Consider the following 18,123-nt stretch of genomic DNA (forward strand, 5'->3'; position numbering starts at 1 on the left):
CCGCGGCGGCCCCGCCCCGTTCGGGCGCGGGGCGTGGCGGCCCCTCCCGGCGCTGTGCGAGCGACCGGCGCGGCCCGAGCGGCACCGGCACCGGGTGAGAGGCGGCGCGGGGCTCTTCCCGTCCCCTTCCCTCCCTTCCCCTCCCCTCCCTTCCCGTTCTCTCCGTCTCCTCTCTAACCCTTCCCTCCGCTCTCTCCTCGCCGGCTCCCGGCACGCCCGCAGAGCCGGGGCTGCCCTGCCCTGTGTGGCCCGGCCCTGCCGCGTCCCCTCCCGGTGCGGAGCCGCCCACCCGAGGGTCTTCCTGGCCGCGCCCCGCTCCCCCTCCCTGGTGGATTCCCAGGGCAACGCCCCTCCCGGGCGCGGGGTTTCCATGGCGACGGCGGCCGCCTCCCCCCGTGCCGGTGCCGCCGCCGCCCTGGTGCTGACCGAGCACTCTCCCCGTTCCTTCTCCCGCAGCCGCCGGCCCAGCCCAGCCCAGCTCGGCCCCGCGGGGCCCCGATGATGCTGGGCGCGCGGGCGGCGGAGGAGCAGCAGCAGCGCCCGAACGTGCGGCGGCCGCTGCCGCCCCAGTGACGGCCCCGCCATGTCGGTGATGGTGGCGAGGAAGAAGGTGGTTCGGAAATGGGAGAAGCTGCCGGGCAGGAACACCTTCTGCTGCGACGGCCGTATCATGATGGCCCGGCAGAAGGGCATCTTCTACCTGACGCTCTTCCTCATCCTCGGCACCTGCGCCCTCTTCTTTGCCTTCGAGTGAGTTCCCCGGGGACCCCACGGGACGGGGATGGGGATGGGCCCATGTGCCCGGGGCCTTCGGGAGAGGGAGGGACGCCTGGCACGGCGCAGCCGGTCGGAGTGTGGCTCTCCCTGTCCAGATCTGCTTCCTCACTCTTAGCAGACTGACCCTGGAGGTTTTGGGGGAGGAACGGGCCCTGCCAGAGCCCTGCCGAGGGGTGACACTGGCCCTGCTTCCCTGTGGGTCACCTTCTGTCTGGGACTTGGCAGTCCTTCCTTGTCCCTGAGGTGCAGCCTGGGACGCAGCCTGTGTACCTGCCCACGGGGGGATGTGCAGCCCCCACATCAGCCCCACTAGGGAGGTGGCCCCAGCTGGAGGATTAATAAGGAGTGAGCCTGGGGGTCCTGCTAGTCTGAGCTAGCCCCAGCATCAGGCTGCACTGCAGCCGGAGCCACACTGGTATTTCGGAAGGATCCGACCACCCCTTACATCACCTCGGCAGCCTAAAGACCTTCAGCCAAAACCTTTGATCCTGCTGAAAAAGAGGGATCTGCCCCCTCCCCTCAGCTCTCCCTGGGAGCTGGGCTGGGGAGTTGGGCTGGCGTTAGACTAATCCTAAAATCAAAAACAAGCAAAAAGGAAAAAGCCTATGTTTGTCTGGGCTGATGCTGTGGGAGGGGGCAGGACACCCCTGTTGCCTGGCTAGAGGATGAACTTGGATCAGCTAAACAACTGAAAAACTTCCCTTCCTCAGTCTCCATGGGCATGTTTGTGTTCTGGGGCAGCAGAAAGGCTGAAACAGGGTTGGGTAATACAAAAGGTCGCAAAGCCAAGAAGAGCAAGTGGAAGGACCTGCTCGCTGGCTAAGCCCTGGCTATTCCTGCAGATCCAAAAAGCTCTCGGCCCAGATGCTGTCCTCCTCAGCATCGTTCCTAAGCCAGGGAACTTGTTTTCATGTTCTCTGACCCAGCGTGTCTCTCCCTAGTTCCCTGCCCAAATTATCCCTGGCTCAGTCTGAATTCCGGGGTACCAAGTGACACCACTCTTGGTTTGATGTTTGGGGTTTTTTCCATCTGAAAAATAGGGCTGAGCCTTCCTGCCATACAGGAAGAACTAATAAGTGTTGCTGCTCCAGAAATGCTTATTGCTGCACCAGAAACACTGATTTGAGGGATAATTGCTCTGGCTCCCTGTGGATCCTGTCCGTAGCAGGAGAGTGAACCACATCCCGCTCTGCCGTGGTTACACTAAGGCAGAGTGAGCCAAGGCTGTTTTATAGACCTAGGCTGTGGTTAGTCAGGAATGTGACTGGAAATTCCTTGAGAAGCCCCTTTCCGTGCTCTGGCAGGCAGAGGTCTGTGGAGGAGTCACTTGCACCAAGACATCAAGGCCATGCCTAGACCTGGAGCGTGGGCTCTGCGGGGGGAATGCTGCTGGGAACAGGATCACCTCTGAATTTTAGATAAATCAACTGAGGGAGATAGGGAAAAGTTTGAGAAAATCCAAATACCCAACAAACTGATTCTTTCAGTGCAGAACACCTCAGTGTTTTTTTTTGTTTGGAAGCGAGGAGGTTGTTTTGAACTTGTTTGGGGCTTTTTGAATTTGGGATAGGGATGAAATGTTGCCTTCCCAGCTGGAAACACTCCCCAAGGTCTCTGTTTCACTGATCAGGCTGAGATAAGCAGCTTGGCTGCTCAGGAGCCCTACCTGCCCTGCTTGTGTAGGGAGCTCTGGGTGAGGATCTCAACCTCGATCTTTCACTGTGTTGTCTGTTTGTCTCAGTGTTTGGCAGATTCTTTAGTGTTTGCACGGAAATTCCTGGTTTCCCCCTTAAAGTTGGCGTGTGGATTTGGAGCGCGGCAGCCGGCGGTGGGCGGAGGAGCCTTTCCCTCGCTGTCCCTCACTGCAGGCTGCCTGTGCCACGCTGCCTGTGCCGTGCTGCCTGCTTCATTCAGCTGAATCACTTGCGCAGTCACACCTTGTCTGAGCGCGACTCTGGGTGCCTGGAGCCAGGATCTGTCTGGCTGCTCGCCCTGCGCCGGGCTGGGCTTGATCCCGGCGCTCCGGGCTGCCCTGTCTCCAGTTACAGTTGAGGCCGGTGGGGACCGGCACCCACGGCAGGAGGAAAGCCACGGCCCTTCCTTCCCAGCCCTGGAGCGATGGCCGCACTCGCGGGGCTGCTGCTGGTGCTGGTTTTTTCCTCCAGGTTTCTCCAGTGCCGCCAGCTGCTCTGCGGTGTCCACAGGCCAGCGGGCTGAACCGCCTCAGCCCTGTGGGCGGGAATTTCTGTGCTGATCCCCCAAACCGCAGCGCTGTGTTCTGGGACTGGGGAAATCTCTCCAGGAGCAAACAGGAGCCAGAAGCTGGCAGAACTCAGTGCTGTACCTGAGATCTGACTCCTCCCTCTTAGATAAGGCAGAGGGACGGAGCTGTGCTGGCTCCTGGGAAGGGCTCTGCAGCGACCGACTGGAGTCCTCTGCCCAAGGGCACCTCTCTCACCACTATGGGAGCAGCTCCCGCTGCTTGGGGCTGCTCCCTGCAGAGTCCGAGACCTGTGTTTAACTGGGTCTACTCCATAACACGTCCCATAAAATAAATACAGTTTCACATCCTCTTGGCGTTATTTCAGACTCCTAATGGTATGTCAGCCCTGTGGTTGGGCACTTAGCTGCTGTCTGCTTGAGGTGTTCCAGCATGAGGAGACCAGATAGAGCACTTGTAAAAAATCCCTTTGTGAACTGGGATGATGGGATGCAGGGAACTCTCAGGCTGGGAGTTCCCTTTGCAGTTCCTGTCTCTTCTGAAGTGAGTTCCATGCTCAACTGAAGGGAATGGGATTTCTTTTGTCTCTGGCTTTTCAGCACAAAACTTGACATCTGTAAATGTTAGAGGCATGATAGCGCCAGCAACACCGGCTCCTCATGGGAAGGGGCTGCTCTTGGATTTTCCAATGCCCAAGCATATTTGTCACTTTGTTTTTCCTACTTTTTTATCTTTGTACAGATGAAAATGTCTTTGTTTTCTGATGAGTTGAAAACACGTACACTGCCTTTTGTGTGACTTTATTTTTTGGTTTTGATTTCCAAAGCCCAGAGTCCCAAGACTCACAAAGGGGCCTCTGAGCTGGCATTACCTCTGGTTAGATCTATGTCAAGTGTGGTCAAAACTTACATGTGAGTTAATTCATGCTTTTTAGTCATTGCAATTTCTCTCAATAGAAGTGAACTTTTTGGTGTCCAGAGTTCAGCTTGTTTTGTGCCTGTTTCTGGGGGAAGTGGCCACTCCTGGGTTTGGATTGAGCTTTTTTTCAGATGTGGGCTCCTTCTCAGGAGATGACTTTGCCCTCTCTGCAGCCTCCACATCCTCTGTAGCACCCCCATTCCCGGGTGGATCTTGGGGTTATTTGTCTGTGCAGAGATTTGAGATTTTAGCTGGGAAAAGAGCAATGACATCGGTATAATACACCTGTCTCCTGCCTCAGTTGTGTCAGAAACACATGGCGTGTGCTGACAGCTGATGTGTCACTGCTGGCAGGTGGGGAGAGGTTCCAGGGAGAGCTCCAGCCCTGCCTGGTGCTGCTGGGAAGGGCTTGGACACAGTGTTGTGGTGTGGGCTTTGGAGCAGCTGCTTCCATGCTTACTGCAAACACAGTGGCTGCTAGACACCATTGCTTCCCTGGCGTGAACACCCAGCACAGCCAGACTGAAGTGCCCTGCTGAGGGCCAGGCACTGGGTAAAGATACAGCTCTGCTGGCACCCAGACCAGGCACACAATGTGGCTGTGCTGTAGCTGAGGGAGGTTAAACAGGTGAGATGTGGGTGAGTGATACTGTGGAGCTTGTGCTGAGCCCTAGTGGTGCCTGCCTGGGAGATGTGCTGTCCTGTGGCTGTGGCTGCAGTCCCTGTGGCTTTCCCCTTCCTCCAAAGCTTTGCTCAATGTGCTGATTACAACAGACCTTCCCAAACGGGTGCAGAGTAACCAGCCAAGCACCGTAACTCATGGCACCTCCCAGCTGCTTCTCCCCCTGCTCCCCATTCCAATGATCCCTTTGTTCAGCCTTCCTGCCCCAGCCCACCCCGCTGTGGTGATGAGTTGTGATAGTGCTGTTATTGTTTGCTTTTTGGTGACAGAATGCTCCAGAGCACAGATATGGTGCTGGGAATGGGGGAGCAGCATCCTCACATGCCAACAGAGCATCTCTGTTGGCTCTGAGCTCTCCCAAACAAAAGATCTTTAAATGTCTGTTCCTGAGCAGTGAAATTGTCTTAGAGACAAGGCGTAGACTGAAGATACCCCAGTGCTAGTGAGTACTTGAGTGGCTGCTTTCCCTGCCCTGGACGTGCTCCCTGGAAGTCACCTGAAGAGCGAAGCCCCATCAGCACAGGGAGGGTGGGAGGCACGTGGTGGGCACCACGCTGGGCCTGGAGATGCATTTTCACCGTGGTGGGAGCTCCTCTGGCTCTAACCTCTGCCCTCACCTGCAAGGGGCCCACAGATGCCAGCCCAGCTAAGGGGAGCTAAGCTAAGCCTGTGTGGAAGCAGAAGAGACATGGCTCAGCTTTAACACAGCTCATGGATCCATATTTAAACCCAGAATATGTTCATGTTGTCACAGCAGTTTCCAAAAGCTGTCATATTAGCTGGACAAGGGTCAGGCTGCAGCCCTTTGGGGCAGACGGTGTCCAGCTTTTAAAGGAATAATCACAGAATCATTTAGGTTGGAAAAGACCCCCCAAGACCATCAAGTTCTGTGACTGGTGACCACCTTGTCAACCAGACTGGAGCACTGAGTGCCACATCCAGTTGTTCCTTGGACACCTTCAGGGATGGGGACTCCACCACCTCCCTGGGCAGCACCTTCCAATGCCTGACAGCCCTTTCCATGGAGAACCTTCTCCTAATGTCCAACCTGAACCTCCCCTGGCATAGCTTGAGGCTGTGTCCTCTTGTCCTGTCACTGATTGCCTGGGAGAAGAGGCTGACCTGCACCTAAATCCATGTTCCATCTTCCTAACTCCATATTTCTATCCCAAATGGGCTCCAACATTTTTGTTTATTTGCTGACTGACTTGCAGCTGTCCCTGGACTTTGCCCTTGCAAAGGGAATGCAAAGTTATCTTGGGCTGCCTGAAGATGATGAGCTCGGCCCCACAGTTCTTTGTCTGTGGGCAGGGCTGGGCACAGGGACATTGTTTTGGGGAACAGCAGAGTGTGCAGTGTCTGAAATGAAGGATGTTGGTTTAAGACTCAGGCCCTTGTGTTGCTGTGGGCTTTGGTGTTGCAGCTGTGACTGAAGCTGTAGCTTCAGTGTGCAGCCCTTCTGTCCCTGTCACACGTGGGGGACAGTGCTGGAGTCAATGGAGGCAATGGCCCGGGAAATGTTCCTGCAGTGGGCCTGCGGAGCCTGGTGCTGCCAGCTGGAGCTGGAAACTGCATTTTGTTTGGGGAATCTGTGGTGGGAATGCCATCCAGAATTAAATAGTGCTGTGGAGGTCATGGAAATGGCCTTGCTTGGGATGGCAGCCCCCCTGGGAGGATAATCACTGCAGTAGCCTGATGCTCCCATGGAGAGTAACAGTGGAACAGCAGGAGTCTGGGTTAGATCCATCCCTCAGCAGCAGGGATAAAGGTGGATCCTAGAAAGCCAGGTGCCTGAAAGCCTGGGTGCCCAGCTGCATCAGGAGGCTGGGGAAGGGATGTGTGAGGAGTGGTGAGACATGGCACAAGTGGTGGGATTTAGATGGGGTTTCCCTTAAACCGTGGCAAAGCTCCATAGGAACTTCACCCCAACATCAGTAGGGTTTTCTGAAGGAATCAGGGTAAAATATGTTTTTTTTCAGCCCAGTATGTCTCTAAAACATGATTTCTGCCCAGGCCTCCCACACAGCTAGGGCTGCAGCACCTCTGGGGACATGGCTGTGGGTGTCCAGGAGCAGCATGGCCATGGTGAGATGAGTCCCATGCTCCCTTTGCATCTCCTCTATTAGTGGGATCAGCACCATAAACTCCTTGTTGAGCTTTGCTGTATTTATAGAGCAAACAAACCTTGTTCCCTTTTGAGCTGGGGGAGTCTTGGAGCAGGAGCCTTTCTGCTTTATTTGAAGCGTTCTAGTCTGTTGTCTCAGAAAAGCCAAAGGAAGCCAGATGTCTTGTTGCATGGGAATGTTGTGCTTCCACAGGAATCCATTCCTAAGAAGCACAGGATGCACTTAATCCCAATAATTTCTGTGGTGCTGGAAGCTCCTGCTCTTTAAGGGTTAGCCAGAGATTCCCACCATCCCCACAGGCTTCCATGCCTTCTGGCTCTCCAGCTGTGGGGTCCCTGACCAGGCCTTGGGTGCTTCTCCCAGTGGTCTGGCCCATCCCTTGGCAGCAGGAATGTAATGGGTAAGGACTCTCCAGCTGCCTGGTTGTGTTTTTGGCATTGCTTAAAATGGGAGCTGAAAACAGAACAAATGCTGAGAAGTATCTGTGCCTAGCTGGTGGAAAACGTGGAGATGCTGTGATGGTGCCTGGTTGTTGGAGCTGCCCCAGGAGCGTGTTCCCCTGTGGTGGTGGGATCAGAAGGATGTACTGAACTGCTTCTCTGCTCCAGATCTAAGCAGTGCTGCGGAGTGCCCAGGCTCTGAGGCTGTGCCAGGCCATGAGACTCTGACTCATCGTCGCCTGCCCCGTGTCCACAGGTGCCGGTACCTGGCTGTGCAGCTCTCCCCAGCCATCCCCGTGTTTGCAGCAGTTCTCTTCCTGTTCGCCATGGCCACGCTGCTGCGGACGAGCTTTAGTGACCCCGGCGTGATCCCGAGGGCCCTGCCCGACGAGGCAGCCTTCATTGAGATGGAGATTGGTGAGTGTGGAGTGGCCAAGCTGGTGAGGGCTGGAAAAGCCTCCCTGTTTATGGCATATTTCTAGGTTACAGTCCCTGCAAAGCTTACCTTCCTGGCTGGACCTCCAAAAGTGAGGATTGCCCCAATCTGCTGGCTCACTTTACTTGGCCAAATTTCAAGAAGGCAGCACGATGTACCTGAGTCCCTCTCTGGGAGCCGTTTCACCTGCTGCTTTCTCTCCCATAGCTGTGTACATATAAACTCAGTTTGCTTTTGAGATGGGGTGCAGAAAGCTTGGAGTGGTCTCCTTGATCCTTCAGGGAGAGAGGAGGTTTGGTGGATGCAGGTGATAACACCCAGCCCACTCTCAACATGCCAATGAAAGCTCTGGCATCCCTTTTCCTGCCTCCAGGCTGCCAGGTTTGGCTCTGGCCTGCGTTAGCAGAGCTGCAGCCTCCGGCTCCGGAGCCAGCGGGCTCTGATCCCGCTGGGAGGAAAGGCAGGGAAGTGAGTTGTCGTTTGAGGCCTGTCGTGTTGTAGCAGCAGGTCCGATCTGTGCCCGGTTCTCTCTTGCAGAGGCCACCAACGGGACTGTGCCGCAGGGTCAGCGCCCGCCCCCGCGCATCAAGAACTTCCAGATCAACAACCAGATTGTGAAGCTCAAGTACTGCTACACGTGTAAGATCTTCCGGCCGCCCCGCGCCTCGCACTGCAGCATCTGCGACAACTGCGTGGGTGAGTGGTGCTCGGGGCTGGCCTGGCCTTGCTCCTCACACAGAGCCTTGGGACAGGGCAGACCTGCACCCAGGCTTGTGCTGGGCAGCTCTGGACTGGTGGAGTGTCCAGCCTGCCTCGTCTTGTGCTCGAGGAGCTTGAAGTTTGCTCAGAACCTGGAGCCAGGTGCTTCCTCTTTGCCAGGACTTTGGCAATAATTGAGTCCAGCTGCTCTGTGTACATGAGCAGCCCATTTTTGAGTCCCACTGGACTCTGGCCTTGCAGGACTGGAGGGTTCTGGTGGAGAGCTGTGTCTCAGGTGACAGCAGCTCCTTCATCAGCACAGAGATTGTGCCATTCACTGGGGTGCCCTGGTCGTAGTCTTCCTTCTGTGTATGTAACTAGCTCATGTTCAGCATCACTGCTCCAGGCGGAAATCCTGTCCTTTTGGACCCCTTTCCTCCTCTTCAGATTCCCAGCCTTTGTGTGTTTATGCAGTTTCTTGAACCTTCTCCTGATTATTCCAGGGTAAGAACTTGGGGACTCCCAGGCCTTCATCTAACCAATGTGCTGTGGCTGTTGTACCCCAGGGAGAGAAGACACATGGGGGGTCAAGCTCAAACTCTCTCTTGATGTGCAAAATCACTCATTATAAAATAATTTTGGACTTTTTGACCTCCTGAAAGGAGTTCAGGATATGGGATCCTGACTGAGCAGAGGGTTGAACTTGGCAGTTTGTGTCAGCCTGGGGGATTTTTGAGGTGGGAGCACAGGAGCAAGGATTTAGAGGTGGGCAGGGCCATGCCAGGGCAGTGCTAATTTTCATCTTGGCTTCCTCAGAGCGCTTTGACCATCACTGTCCCTGGGTGGGCAACTGCGTGGGAAAGAGGAACTACCGCTACTTCTACCTCTTCATCCTCTCGCTCTCCCTCCTCACCATCTACATCTTCACCTTCAACATCGTCTACGTAGCACTGAGTGAGTCTGCCTGGAGAGCTGGGAGGGAGGGGGGGAGGGAGGGAGTGGGGCTACAGATGGTGGTGTGAAACCAGAGTTAGGGAGTGGGAAAGGGAGCTGGACTCAGTGGGATGTTCCAGGTGAAAAAATCTCTCTCTTTTTGTATTGCAGAATCTCTGAAGATTGGGTTTCTGAACACTTTGAAGGAAACCCCAGGGACATATCCTTCCATAGTTCCAAGGGCTTGACTTCTCCAAAACTGGGGGTTTTTTGCAACTGGGAGCTGCATTGGGGAGTGGCTGCTTAGGTCACTCTGAGTCTTTCTGAGCATTTTCCCCTGGATGACAATGTGGAGAGCATTTTCTTGGCTTTTGGGAGGAGAATAAAACAGGAAACAGTGGCTAGGAGAGGAAGAGAAGTTGGTGTTTGTGGGGGCAGTAACAGGTGGGCTGAGCCTGCTCTCAAGGTGTTCCCAGTCCTTAACTGTTCTCACTGTACTGGAGGTGCTCATCTGTTTCTTCACGCTGTGGTCAGTGGTGGGGTTAACTGGGTTCCACACCTTCCTGGTGGCACTGAATCAGACAACCAACGAAGACGTAAGTAGAGCCTTTCTCTTCCTCTGAGCTGTTGCTGTTTCTCAGCGTGTCAAGGCTGTGCACAACACAGGGATCTGGGGGCTGGGGCAGGGCGGCCTTAGAGTAAACCTGAGCTTGTGCCCAACTATTTCAGATTAAGGGGTCCTGGACTGGGAAGAACCGCGTGCAGAATCCCTACAGCCACGGCAACATAGTGAAGAACTGCTGCGAGGTGCTCTGCGGGCCCCTGCCCCCCAGGTGAACTCCTGAGGGGCTGCCTTGACCTCTGTCTTCCACCAGCACTTCTGCTGGGAAGAGAGGTGGGATTTGGGGAGACATGGGTCTCTGATGGCGTGGCTGTGTTCTTGCAGTGTCCTGGACAGACGGGGCATCCTGCAGCAGGAGGAGAGCACAGCTCAGGAGGGGTCGTGCCCACGGGGACCCGGCACGCAGGAGCCCCCGGCCACGCAGGGCCCTGGGCAGGCCCAGGAGGGTGGCGTGAAGCAGCAGGACGGCAGCATTCCTCTCCCCAGTGCCGTGAGTGATCCCCTTGGGAGCTGGGGGGGCTCTGGGACAGTGGGAGAAAGCTGAGAGTGTGACTTAGGAAGGACAAAATGACATAGGGGGCCATGTGAGAGGCTGCTGCTGAAAAGCTTGTTTGCTCTGACCCTGGAAACCAGCGTCTTGGTTTCCTTGGATTTCCTCAAAGGAGAGCACAGCTGGCTGCAGTTTTGGAGATCAGTCCTGCCACGAGAGCACTCAGGAGCTGTTGCCCATGGAGTTTGGCGGGGCTGGGGAGGGCTGAGAGGTTGCAGACATCTTGTTCTGGTGCTGCATGTGATCTGCAGGGCTGTCCCTTGGAGAAAGCTGTTGTGACTGAGCAACCTGCTCTGTGTTTGAAATTAGTCCTGCATTAAGGACATAGTTTGACAGGAGACCTCCAGAGTGCCCTTCCCACCTAAATTATTCCATTAGCATGGTGGGAAATGGCTCAGCTTGCTCCTGCTTGGGCATGAGCTGCCCTTCTCTGATGGACACAGCCCCGACACCTTCTGCTGGAGCAGTCCAGTGCTCCAGCTCTTCCTGAAGCAGCTGTTGTGCCTGTTGGGTGGCCCCTGGTTTTGGTTTCTCCTTTTCCCAAGCCCAGCTGAGACCGCTGCTAGTGGAGCTGGAGGTGGTAGCGGAGCGGTGGGGCCTGTGTGCTCAGGCTCTGCATGGGGAGTGTCCCTGGAGGTCACTCTGTCCTCTCTCTCCAGGTCCCTGCGTCGTCTGTTAGCGACACCAAGATGCCAGAGGAGAAGCAGCGAACGCCTGGGGAGTTCCCGGTGCCCTCCCCGGACCCTGGGCGAGCAGAGCACTAGCATCTGCTTGGAAGGGAGAACTTTGTTGTTTTGTCTAATCAAAGCTGGTAGTGGTGGAGGAGAGGAGAAGGGCTGGATGGCAGGCACCTGATTCCCCGTGGCCATTTTGCTTTAGTCATTACTCACCGTGGTGCGGGCAGCGCTGGCCTTGTGCGGTGGCACAGGACAGCGACACCCTGGTCACCGTGGGGCACCGCCAGCACCAGGTCTGCCTGAGGCTGGGCCTCTGGCTCTGTGGGCTGTCCTGGATGCTCCATCCCAGCTCAGGGCTGGGGTTGTCCCTCCACCTGGGTCAAGCTCTGACAGGGCGAGGCTGCTCCCTCCTGCTGAGGAATCCCCAAGGAAGGGGAAAGCAATCGTGGCAGCAATGTCCTCTCTCCCCTCCTCCCTCCTTCTTCTAATCCGTTGTGTTGTTTTGTGGTTGGCGTGGCAAGGCTTGTCAGGAGACGGTGCCCCAAGGACCCAAACAAGTGGGAAGGAGTTCTGCTGGCAGCGTTTTTAAGTAGCTGTCTTCCTGTGCTCCCTTCCTTTACATGTGATATAACAAGGCAGCAGCTATGAGGGGACCCTCCTTCCTATCCTGCCCTGGTGCTCACACCACCCTGGGCTTCAAGGGAGGGAGAGGGCAGCCAGGGTGGACAGCTGCAGGGAAGGATCTGCCTGTGCCACTGGCTCCTGGCTGGTGCTGGGGCTGCGCTTGTTGCTGGGTGTCTGCACTGAGCCCTCCCCAGCTGTGGCACAGCAGCTCTGCAGGACCTCAGCCCCGATCTGTGTTGTGTCATTGCATCCCCTTGTCCCCACCTTACCTTGCTCTGCTGTTCTCAGCCATCCTAGACTGGCTTTGGAAGATCCTTGGATCTTCCCAGGATTGTGCCAGCTGCCCAGGGCTGGGCTTACGTGTCCTCAACAGAGAAGGAGAGGCTGGGGGGATGGTGGGAGAGCTCTGTGCCATGGCAGGGCTCCCCCCACTCCACAGTCCCTGTCAGGGGACCCTCACACCTCTGGGATCTCCGCAGAGTCGCTGGTGGAGGAGAGGCCATTCCATGCCCTGGCAGCTCTGCGTCCCTTGCCACAGTGCTGGGCACTCCCGTTCCTCCCCGCAGGTGTGTGATGGCTGCTGGGGGCATCCTGCCGGGCCAGTCCTGTGTGTGTGTCCGTGATGCTCCTGGCTGGCAGTGAGGGGTGTGATGTGAGCGTGGCACTGGCAATGCCCCCTCTCCCGCGGTGCAGGGCCTCTTCTCCCGGGTGAGAGGGCAGAGCTGCCACAGCTGCTCCCAGTTGGAATGTGGCTGGGAAGGAGCCCCAGCCACCCTGCCATGGCCCTCAGCCAGCCCAGCCACATCCCGTTCCATCCTCCGGGGACAGGGCTCCTGTGCCCCACCCCGTGGGAGTCGCCCCAACACGCTACTGACCAAATCTCCAATTCAGTGCGAAAGTGTATTTTGGCTTTGCTGCTCCCTGTTCCACGAGGTGTGTGGAGTGCTGCCTGCCGGGACCTGCCTGCACGGGTCAGGGTCTCCAGAAGGAGGGAAGGGGGTTGGGTGAGGGTTGGGTGTTCTTTATTTTTTTTAATTATGTTTTTTTATTTTAAAACAATGAAGGAAACTTAATTGGTTTGAAAACGGCTGAGCTGTAGCCCCTGTGTGTCTGTGCTGCCCCAAGCCAGCTGCCTCTTCCCCCTTTCCTGTGCATTTCCAGGACTCTCCATCTCACACTTCCAGGGTGTCTTAACTGTGTTATTTGCATCTTGCTGTCCCCCATGGCAGGTGATGGGGGGAAGTCTCTGTGTGTCCATGCTGAGAAGTGACAGTGTCCTGGGCAGGCTTCAGTTGCCTGCACACACGGCTTCCATCCCCAGCTCTCCCTTCCTGAGCCTGCTGGTAAACCTGGGAAAAGCAGCCAATGCCTGTGGTGTCTTGGTGGGGAGTGCGGTGGCCCAGCGTGCCCAGAGTCCCTTCCTCGGGGCAGTGATGCCAGGCATTGCCATGCAAAATGTCCTGGGGCACCTTGTGTCCACCCAGCATTGGGCTCTGGTGCAGGGGCCGGGCCAGGCCCCGAGGTGCCACCACTGGGGCTCCCCTGTCCCCCACCAGCAGCCGTCCCCTCCAATCCAGCCCCCCTTGTTAGGGCCAGAGCAGGAAGTGGCGGTGCCGGCGGGCTCAGGGGGATTCTGCCATGGAGAGAGCCCCCAGCTGCTCCTCAGGAGCCCCCAGCTCGGCCTCCTCCCGGCTGCCATCCAGGGTCTCTGATCCCTCGAAGCAGCCAGAGTCGCGGGGAATGTCCCCTTTGGGCTCTGAGGGCGATGGCGGGGCCTCGGTGGTGTCACCGTCCTCTGGCTCACTGGCTGCTGGGAGAGGGGCCATGGCGTTAGTGGTGCTGCTGGGGTACCCAGTCAGGGCTCTCCCGCCCCTCCCCAGGACTCTTACTGTCATAGTCCAGGAGGAGCTCGGCAGCCGTCAGCAGCTTGGCGCGGTGCTGGGGGTCTGTGATGTGCAGCTCGTTCAGGTGGGTCTCCCGCAGCTCCTTGAAGTCCTCCAGGGTTTGGTACCCGTTCAGCAGGAGGGTGGGGGTGTGTTCCTGGGTGGGGGGCGTGGGTAGGGGTAAGCAGGGCTTGGGTGGCTCCCCTGGCTCCCCCTGACCCCCAGTGCTGTCCTGTAGCTCCCCCCTCAGTGGGTCCATGGTGGGCACTTACCCCCACATTACCCAGAAATGCCCCCCGTGTCCCCTCTGTGCCCCTGGGTGCTTGGTGGAGGGACCCACGAGGTGGGGGATAGTGAAGGGGAGAGGGGTCGGTCACACTGCTGGTCCCGTGCTGGGTGCTGCTGTCCCCCCTCAGCCCGTCCCTCACCTGCAGGTTGATGCGCTCCAGCAGCTCATGGAGGGTCTTGGGCTTGAGGCGCTTGTTCCGACTGGAGCTCCGGCTCCTGCGGGCAGGGACTGTCTCCTCAGGGATCACATCCACGTAGATGAACTTGAAGGAGCCCACCCTGTTGTTGAGCAGCCCGGTCCAGGTGCCCACAGGTGGCTTCTCAATGATGCCGATGATGTCCCCTTTCTAGACCAAGGGATGTGGGATGGTGGTGGGTGCAGGCTTGGGGACAGCCAGGGAACAGCCCCAGCTCAGGGGGTCCCTGGCCACCCTCCCTCCCTCCCTCCCCAGGGCCGCAGTGGCCGTGGCTCACCCGCAGCTTCAGGGAGTCCTTGTCATAGGGGCTGGGGGTGAAGTCGGTGTGGACGCGGGCCCGGCCGCAGAAGGGGCCAATGTAGGCTGGGACAGTCTCCTCCAGTGACCGGCTGTCCCTGGGATCGCCAGGGCTGGGAATGTCGCTGCCTGCAGAGAGGAAGGGGTCAGGATGTGCCTGGCTGGGGACGTAGGGCCAGTGTCCCGTCGGGGCTGGCCTCACCGCTGGACATCTGGCGTCCGAGGGCTGGGCGCCCATCCTCCTCCTCCTCCAGCTCCAGGTACGACAGGGGCACCTTGTCATGGCTCTGCTCTTCCACGCTGCTGGCTGGGGACAGGGGGCATGGGGTCCCCTCCGCCTCCACCTCTCCCTGCTGAGGGTACCGGGGTCAGGCCGAGGGAGGGGGAGCTGTCACCCACTCACCCATGCGTGTCCCCACACCCCCTGCTCACCTTGCCCTCGGCTAGCGCTCTCACGGCCATCCTGCCCATCTTGCGGTTCATGGTGCGGGAGATGACCGCCCGCCACTTCCTGCCCAGCTTTGTCCCACTGCTCCGCACAGCCTCCTCAGGACTGGCACTGCTGGGATCATCCTCAGGGATCTGCCAGAGGCATGGAGTGAAGGCAGAGCCCCTCACCCTGGGCAAGCCTCAGCAGGGTCACACAGGGTTGTGAGATCCCAAATCCCACCAGTGCTGGCACCCTGGGGCTGCTCCATGGGCCACTGGTAAGACCAGGAGTTTTGGGAAACCAGCCCTGAAATGGGCTGTTCCCAGGGGAGCAGGATGTGTCAAGGGGTGCTGCTGCTCCGAGGGTGCTGGGAACTCACATTTTCCTCCAGGTTGAATTCCTCGCTTGACACAGGGGAGCTGACCTTGGACTTGCTGAAATCCTTGAAGCTGCTGGAACGCTGTAGGGAAAGCTGGGAGCAGGGGCAGAGGTGTGAGGAGGGAGATGGGCTTCTTCTTGCATTCCCTGCCCCAGGTCCTCTCTGCCCTTTGGGCTGCTCTGCCCATCCCAGGGTGATGCCAGTGCTGGGAAGAGATTTTTGCTCTCTTCCAGGAGCGGCCATGTGTCATCAACCCCCTGGAACTGGGATGTGGAGCTCTTGGTGTCTGTGCAGCTGCTTGGCACAGCATTCCCAGGGCAGGGATGCTCTGGTGTGGAGCCTGGCACTGCCATGCTGGGAGCAGCCTAGGGCTGTGCCATGATGCCACCCTGGCACATGGGCCAGGATGTGGGGGCACACAGGGCTCTGCATCTCCTCTCAGCACAGGTGGGCAGGCAGTGAAGGGCCATGTCCCTGCTGCTACTCACAGGGTCAGCTCCAGGACTGAAATCCTGGAGGATTCATCACAAATCCATGTTTACCACCTATAAGTGTCACACCATAGCCCAGAGAGCACACCCCCAGCATCACCAGCTGGCTTGGTGCCACCTCCATGCCTAAGCCATCAAAGCTGGTTTTGGATCTCAGTCCTGGTACACCTCTCCATCCCTTGCCCATTTTGGTCTTTCCTGTGCCCCCTGCCTGCCTTTCTCTCCATGGCCTCAGGTGCTTGTCTCACATGGAAGGGTTTCTCCATGCCAGGAACGTCCTTGGTGCCAGCACAGCCACCTGGTCCCAGGTGTCCCTCAACCCTGGATGCCAGCACCAGCATGCTGGCACACTGGGGCACGGTGAGCTCGGCTGCCACTGCCAGCACTCTTGAAGCCCTTGGAGCACACAATCAGTTCTTGCTCTGCCACCACCACAACCAGAGATTTCTGTTCTCAAGCAGCTCTGCCAGCTCCTGTTGTGGTGGAGATCTTTCCCAGCCCTGCACAGCCTGGCCCTGTGCTGTGTTCCCTCTTTATTCTCCTTCTCATTGGCTCCACTGAGCACCCCTGAGCACTTGATTTTGCCATTCCTTGCAGAGAGCTGGCTCTCGGTGCCACACCCAGCTGCAGAGCCACTGTGCCAGCTCCAGGTACATCCGTACAGAGGGGATGCTGGCTTTTGCCCTGCTCCCACCCCAGTGCCCTGAATCCACCAGATCCAGGTCCACTGAACCTCCCAGGGTTTCAGCGCTGAGATAAAACAGCTGTGAGATAAAACTGCCCTGGGGCTGGAGGGGCCATGGAGAGCCTGGCAGTGTGATGTGAGTCAGGGTGGCTGGGCTGTCCCGGAGCAGAGCAGGAGGGGGAAGTGAGAGTGGCTGTCGCTGGGCAAGGGCAGGGGATGCCCACTGGGACTGGCCGGGCTGGATGGGCCACCCCAGTGCAGGGAGGGGGACTTCACCCAGGTTTCCTGTGGAAGCTTGGCAGCATGGAGGAGCTGCCATGGCAGGGTTTGTGCCTGTCATGGGCAGGACCTTGCCACCAGGCACTGCCCCTGCTCCCCGTGGTGACTTGCTGATGTTGATGCCAGCCCAGCAAAGCTTGGCAAGAGCTGAAGTGCCAGCTGGTGCGAGACCTGGCAGGGGATGAAGAACCAGTTTTGGCCCCCGCTGGTGACTTCAGCCTCCAGACTTCAGCCACAGGGTGGCACACGGCCATGCCACGCAAGGGGCTCTCGAGAGGCCGTGGCACTGGCAGCTGGCGCTCCTGTGGCTCCCACCTCGCAGCGGTGCTGCCGGAGGAAGCGGCTGACGCACATGACGGAGCTGCAGGCTCGACCGCAGCACCTTGCTGCGCAAGAGAGCTGCACACCCGCCACCGCAGCCATGTCCCCCGCCCCCCCGGAAATGACAGGCGGCCGCCCACGCCTGGGGAGGCCATGGGGGGTGGGGGGCCACATCCTCCCCCAGCAGAGCTCCGCGGGTCCCACCGGCACCTGAGCTAGCACCCATGTTGATCCCGAGTGCTGTGCATCCCAGCCACACGTCCCACCAGGATGGAAGCCAGAGTGGGAGGTGGACAAGGCCAGGACCACGCACGGGCGAGGCCACAGTGGCTGGTGGCAGCAGAGACAAAGTGATGGCAGGGCAGCTGCCGTGCTGTCCCAGTCCCCCGGCACCAGCCCTCCTGCTCAGCACCCCACAGCAGCCCAGGCTTGGAGAGCTCTGGATGTGCCGGGACATCTGCGGTGCCGAGGGCACCTGGATGCCGCCAGCACTCACCTTCCTGTGTCCCGGCTCCTTGTCGCCGGCGTTGGAAGGTTTGCGGCGCAGCATGGCGCTAGGGCCGGTGGCGAGGGCTCAGCGTCCGGCAGCGGCGAGCGCGGCCCGTCCCGTCCCGTCCCGTCCCGCGGCACCGGCACCGAGCCGGGAGCGCACAGGAAGCTGGCGGTCACATGAGAGGCGCTTGCAGACGTGCTCGGGGTGGCTGGCGAAGCGCGGGCTGGGGCAGGAGGAAGGAAACCCTCCAGCGAGCTGCTGCCCTGCCCGGGGCCCCTGGGTGGGGACGGTGTCTGCACCCTGACACTTCTCGGCCGTGCCGCCCTTCGGTGATGCTGCCCGTGCCCTGCCTCCCCTTGGCAATGCCGCCGCCCCTCGGTGATGCTGCCCCTTGGCCATCTGCAGATGGGCATCGTGCGTCCCCCCATGGAGAAGGTTACAGTCCCCAACCCCTCTGTCGTGCCCACCGCCGTGCTTGCTCATCCTGCTGGGACACGATAGCCAAGCCCTCTGCGTGACACTTGGTCTGGGATGTCCCCTCACATCCGCATGTCCTCACACGCACATGGGACGTGCTCATGGTCACCCCGCTGCTAGCACCCGCCGGGATCTCACTCCAAATCCTCCATCTTTTTGCCCTGTCACCAGATGACAGTTGAAATCTGCCGAAATCCA

At 58.5% G+C, this 18,123-nt stretch overlaps 2 protein-coding genes across 6 annotated transcripts; one reads left to right on the forward strand and one right to left on the reverse strand.

The window, feature by feature from the left end:
- The first annotated feature begins 32 nt into the window (after window positions 1-32).
- Window positions 33-12,888, forward strand: ZDHHC9 (zinc finger DHHC-type palmitoyltransferase 9). 2 transcript variants are annotated; one of them, XM_053990582.1, is made up of 10 exons: window positions 33-94; window positions 457-750; window positions 7,421-7,581; window positions 8,138-8,296; window positions 9,116-9,253; window positions 9,404-9,457; window positions 9,731-9,828; window positions 9,962-10,065; window positions 10,179-10,344; window positions 11,064-12,888. In XM_053990582.1, the coding sequence occupies exons 2-10, from the start codon at window positions 584-586 to the stop codon at window positions 11,166-11,168; spliced, it is 1,152 nt and encodes a 383-aa protein (XP_053846557.1). In that variant the 5' UTR covers window positions 33-94; window positions 457-583; the 3' UTR covers window positions 11,169-12,888. The 2 variants fall into 2 exon arrangements, with proteins under 2 accessions (XP_053846557.1, XP_053846556.1); XM_053990581.1 differs by lacking the exon at window positions 33-94 and having other exon boundaries at window positions 175-750.
- SASH3 (SAM and SH3 domain containing 3) lies at window positions 12,683-17,563 on the reverse strand. 4 transcript variants are annotated; one of them, XM_053990579.1, is made up of 8 exons: window positions 17,452-17,563; window positions 15,180-15,272; window positions 14,803-14,952; window positions 14,573-14,720; window positions 14,351-14,499; window positions 14,017-14,223; window positions 13,595-13,745; window positions 12,683-13,515 (listed from the first exon to the last, which is right to left on the reverse strand). In XM_053990579.1, exons 1-8 carry the CDS (start codon window positions 17,503-17,505, stop codon window positions 13,328-13,330), a joined length of 1,140 nt encoding a protein of 379 aa, XP_053846554.1. In that variant the 5' UTR covers window positions 17,506-17,563; the 3' UTR covers window positions 12,683-13,327. The 4 variants fall into 4 exon arrangements, with proteins under 4 accessions (XP_053846554.1, XP_053846555.1, XP_053846553.1 ...); XM_053990580.1 differs by having other exon boundaries at window positions 12,683-13,512; window positions 14,573-14,723; XM_053990578.1 differs by having other exon boundaries at window positions 14,573-14,723.
- Window positions 17,564-18,123: the final 560 nt, after the last annotated feature.

The sequence above is a fragment of the Vidua macroura genome, chromosome 14 (assembly GCF_024509145.1).
Source record: "Vidua macroura isolate BioBank_ID:100142 chromosome 14, ASM2450914v1, whole genome shotgun sequence".
NCBI classification, from domain to species: Eukaryota; Metazoa; Chordata; class Aves; order Passeriformes; family Viduidae; genus Vidua; species Vidua macroura.

What these genes read in the sequence shown, in the direction of transcription:
- ZDHHC9 (XM_053990582.1), top strand. Translation starts at nt 584, where the DNA reads ATGTCGGTGATGGTGGCGAGGAAGAAGGTGGTTCGGAAATGGGAGAAG. An exon ending in CATCTGCGACAACTGCGTGG is followed by an intron (nt 8,297 to 9,115) that starts GTGAGTGGTGCT and finishes TGGCTTCCTCAG; the next exon opens with AGCGCTTTGACCATCACTGT. An exon ending in TGCGGGCCCCTGCCCCCCAG is followed by an intron (nt 10,066 to 10,178) that starts GTGAACTCCTGA and finishes GTGTTCTTGCAG; the next exon opens with TGTCCTGGACAGACGGGGCA.
- SASH3 (XM_053990577.1), bottom strand. Translation starts at nt 15,422, where the DNA reads ATGGCCGCTCCTGGAAGAGAGCAAAAATCTCTTCCCAGCACTGGCATC. An exon ending in GAGCGCTAGCCGAGGGCAAG is followed by an intron (nt 14,724 to 14,802) that starts GTGAGCAGGGGG and finishes CGGTACCCTCAG; the next exon opens with CAGGGAGAGGTGGAGGCGGA. An exon ending in AGGACTCCCTGAAGCTGCGG is followed by an intron (nt 14,224 to 14,350) that starts GTGAGCCACGGC and finishes CCCTTGGTCTAG; the next exon opens with AAAGGGGACATCATCGGCAT.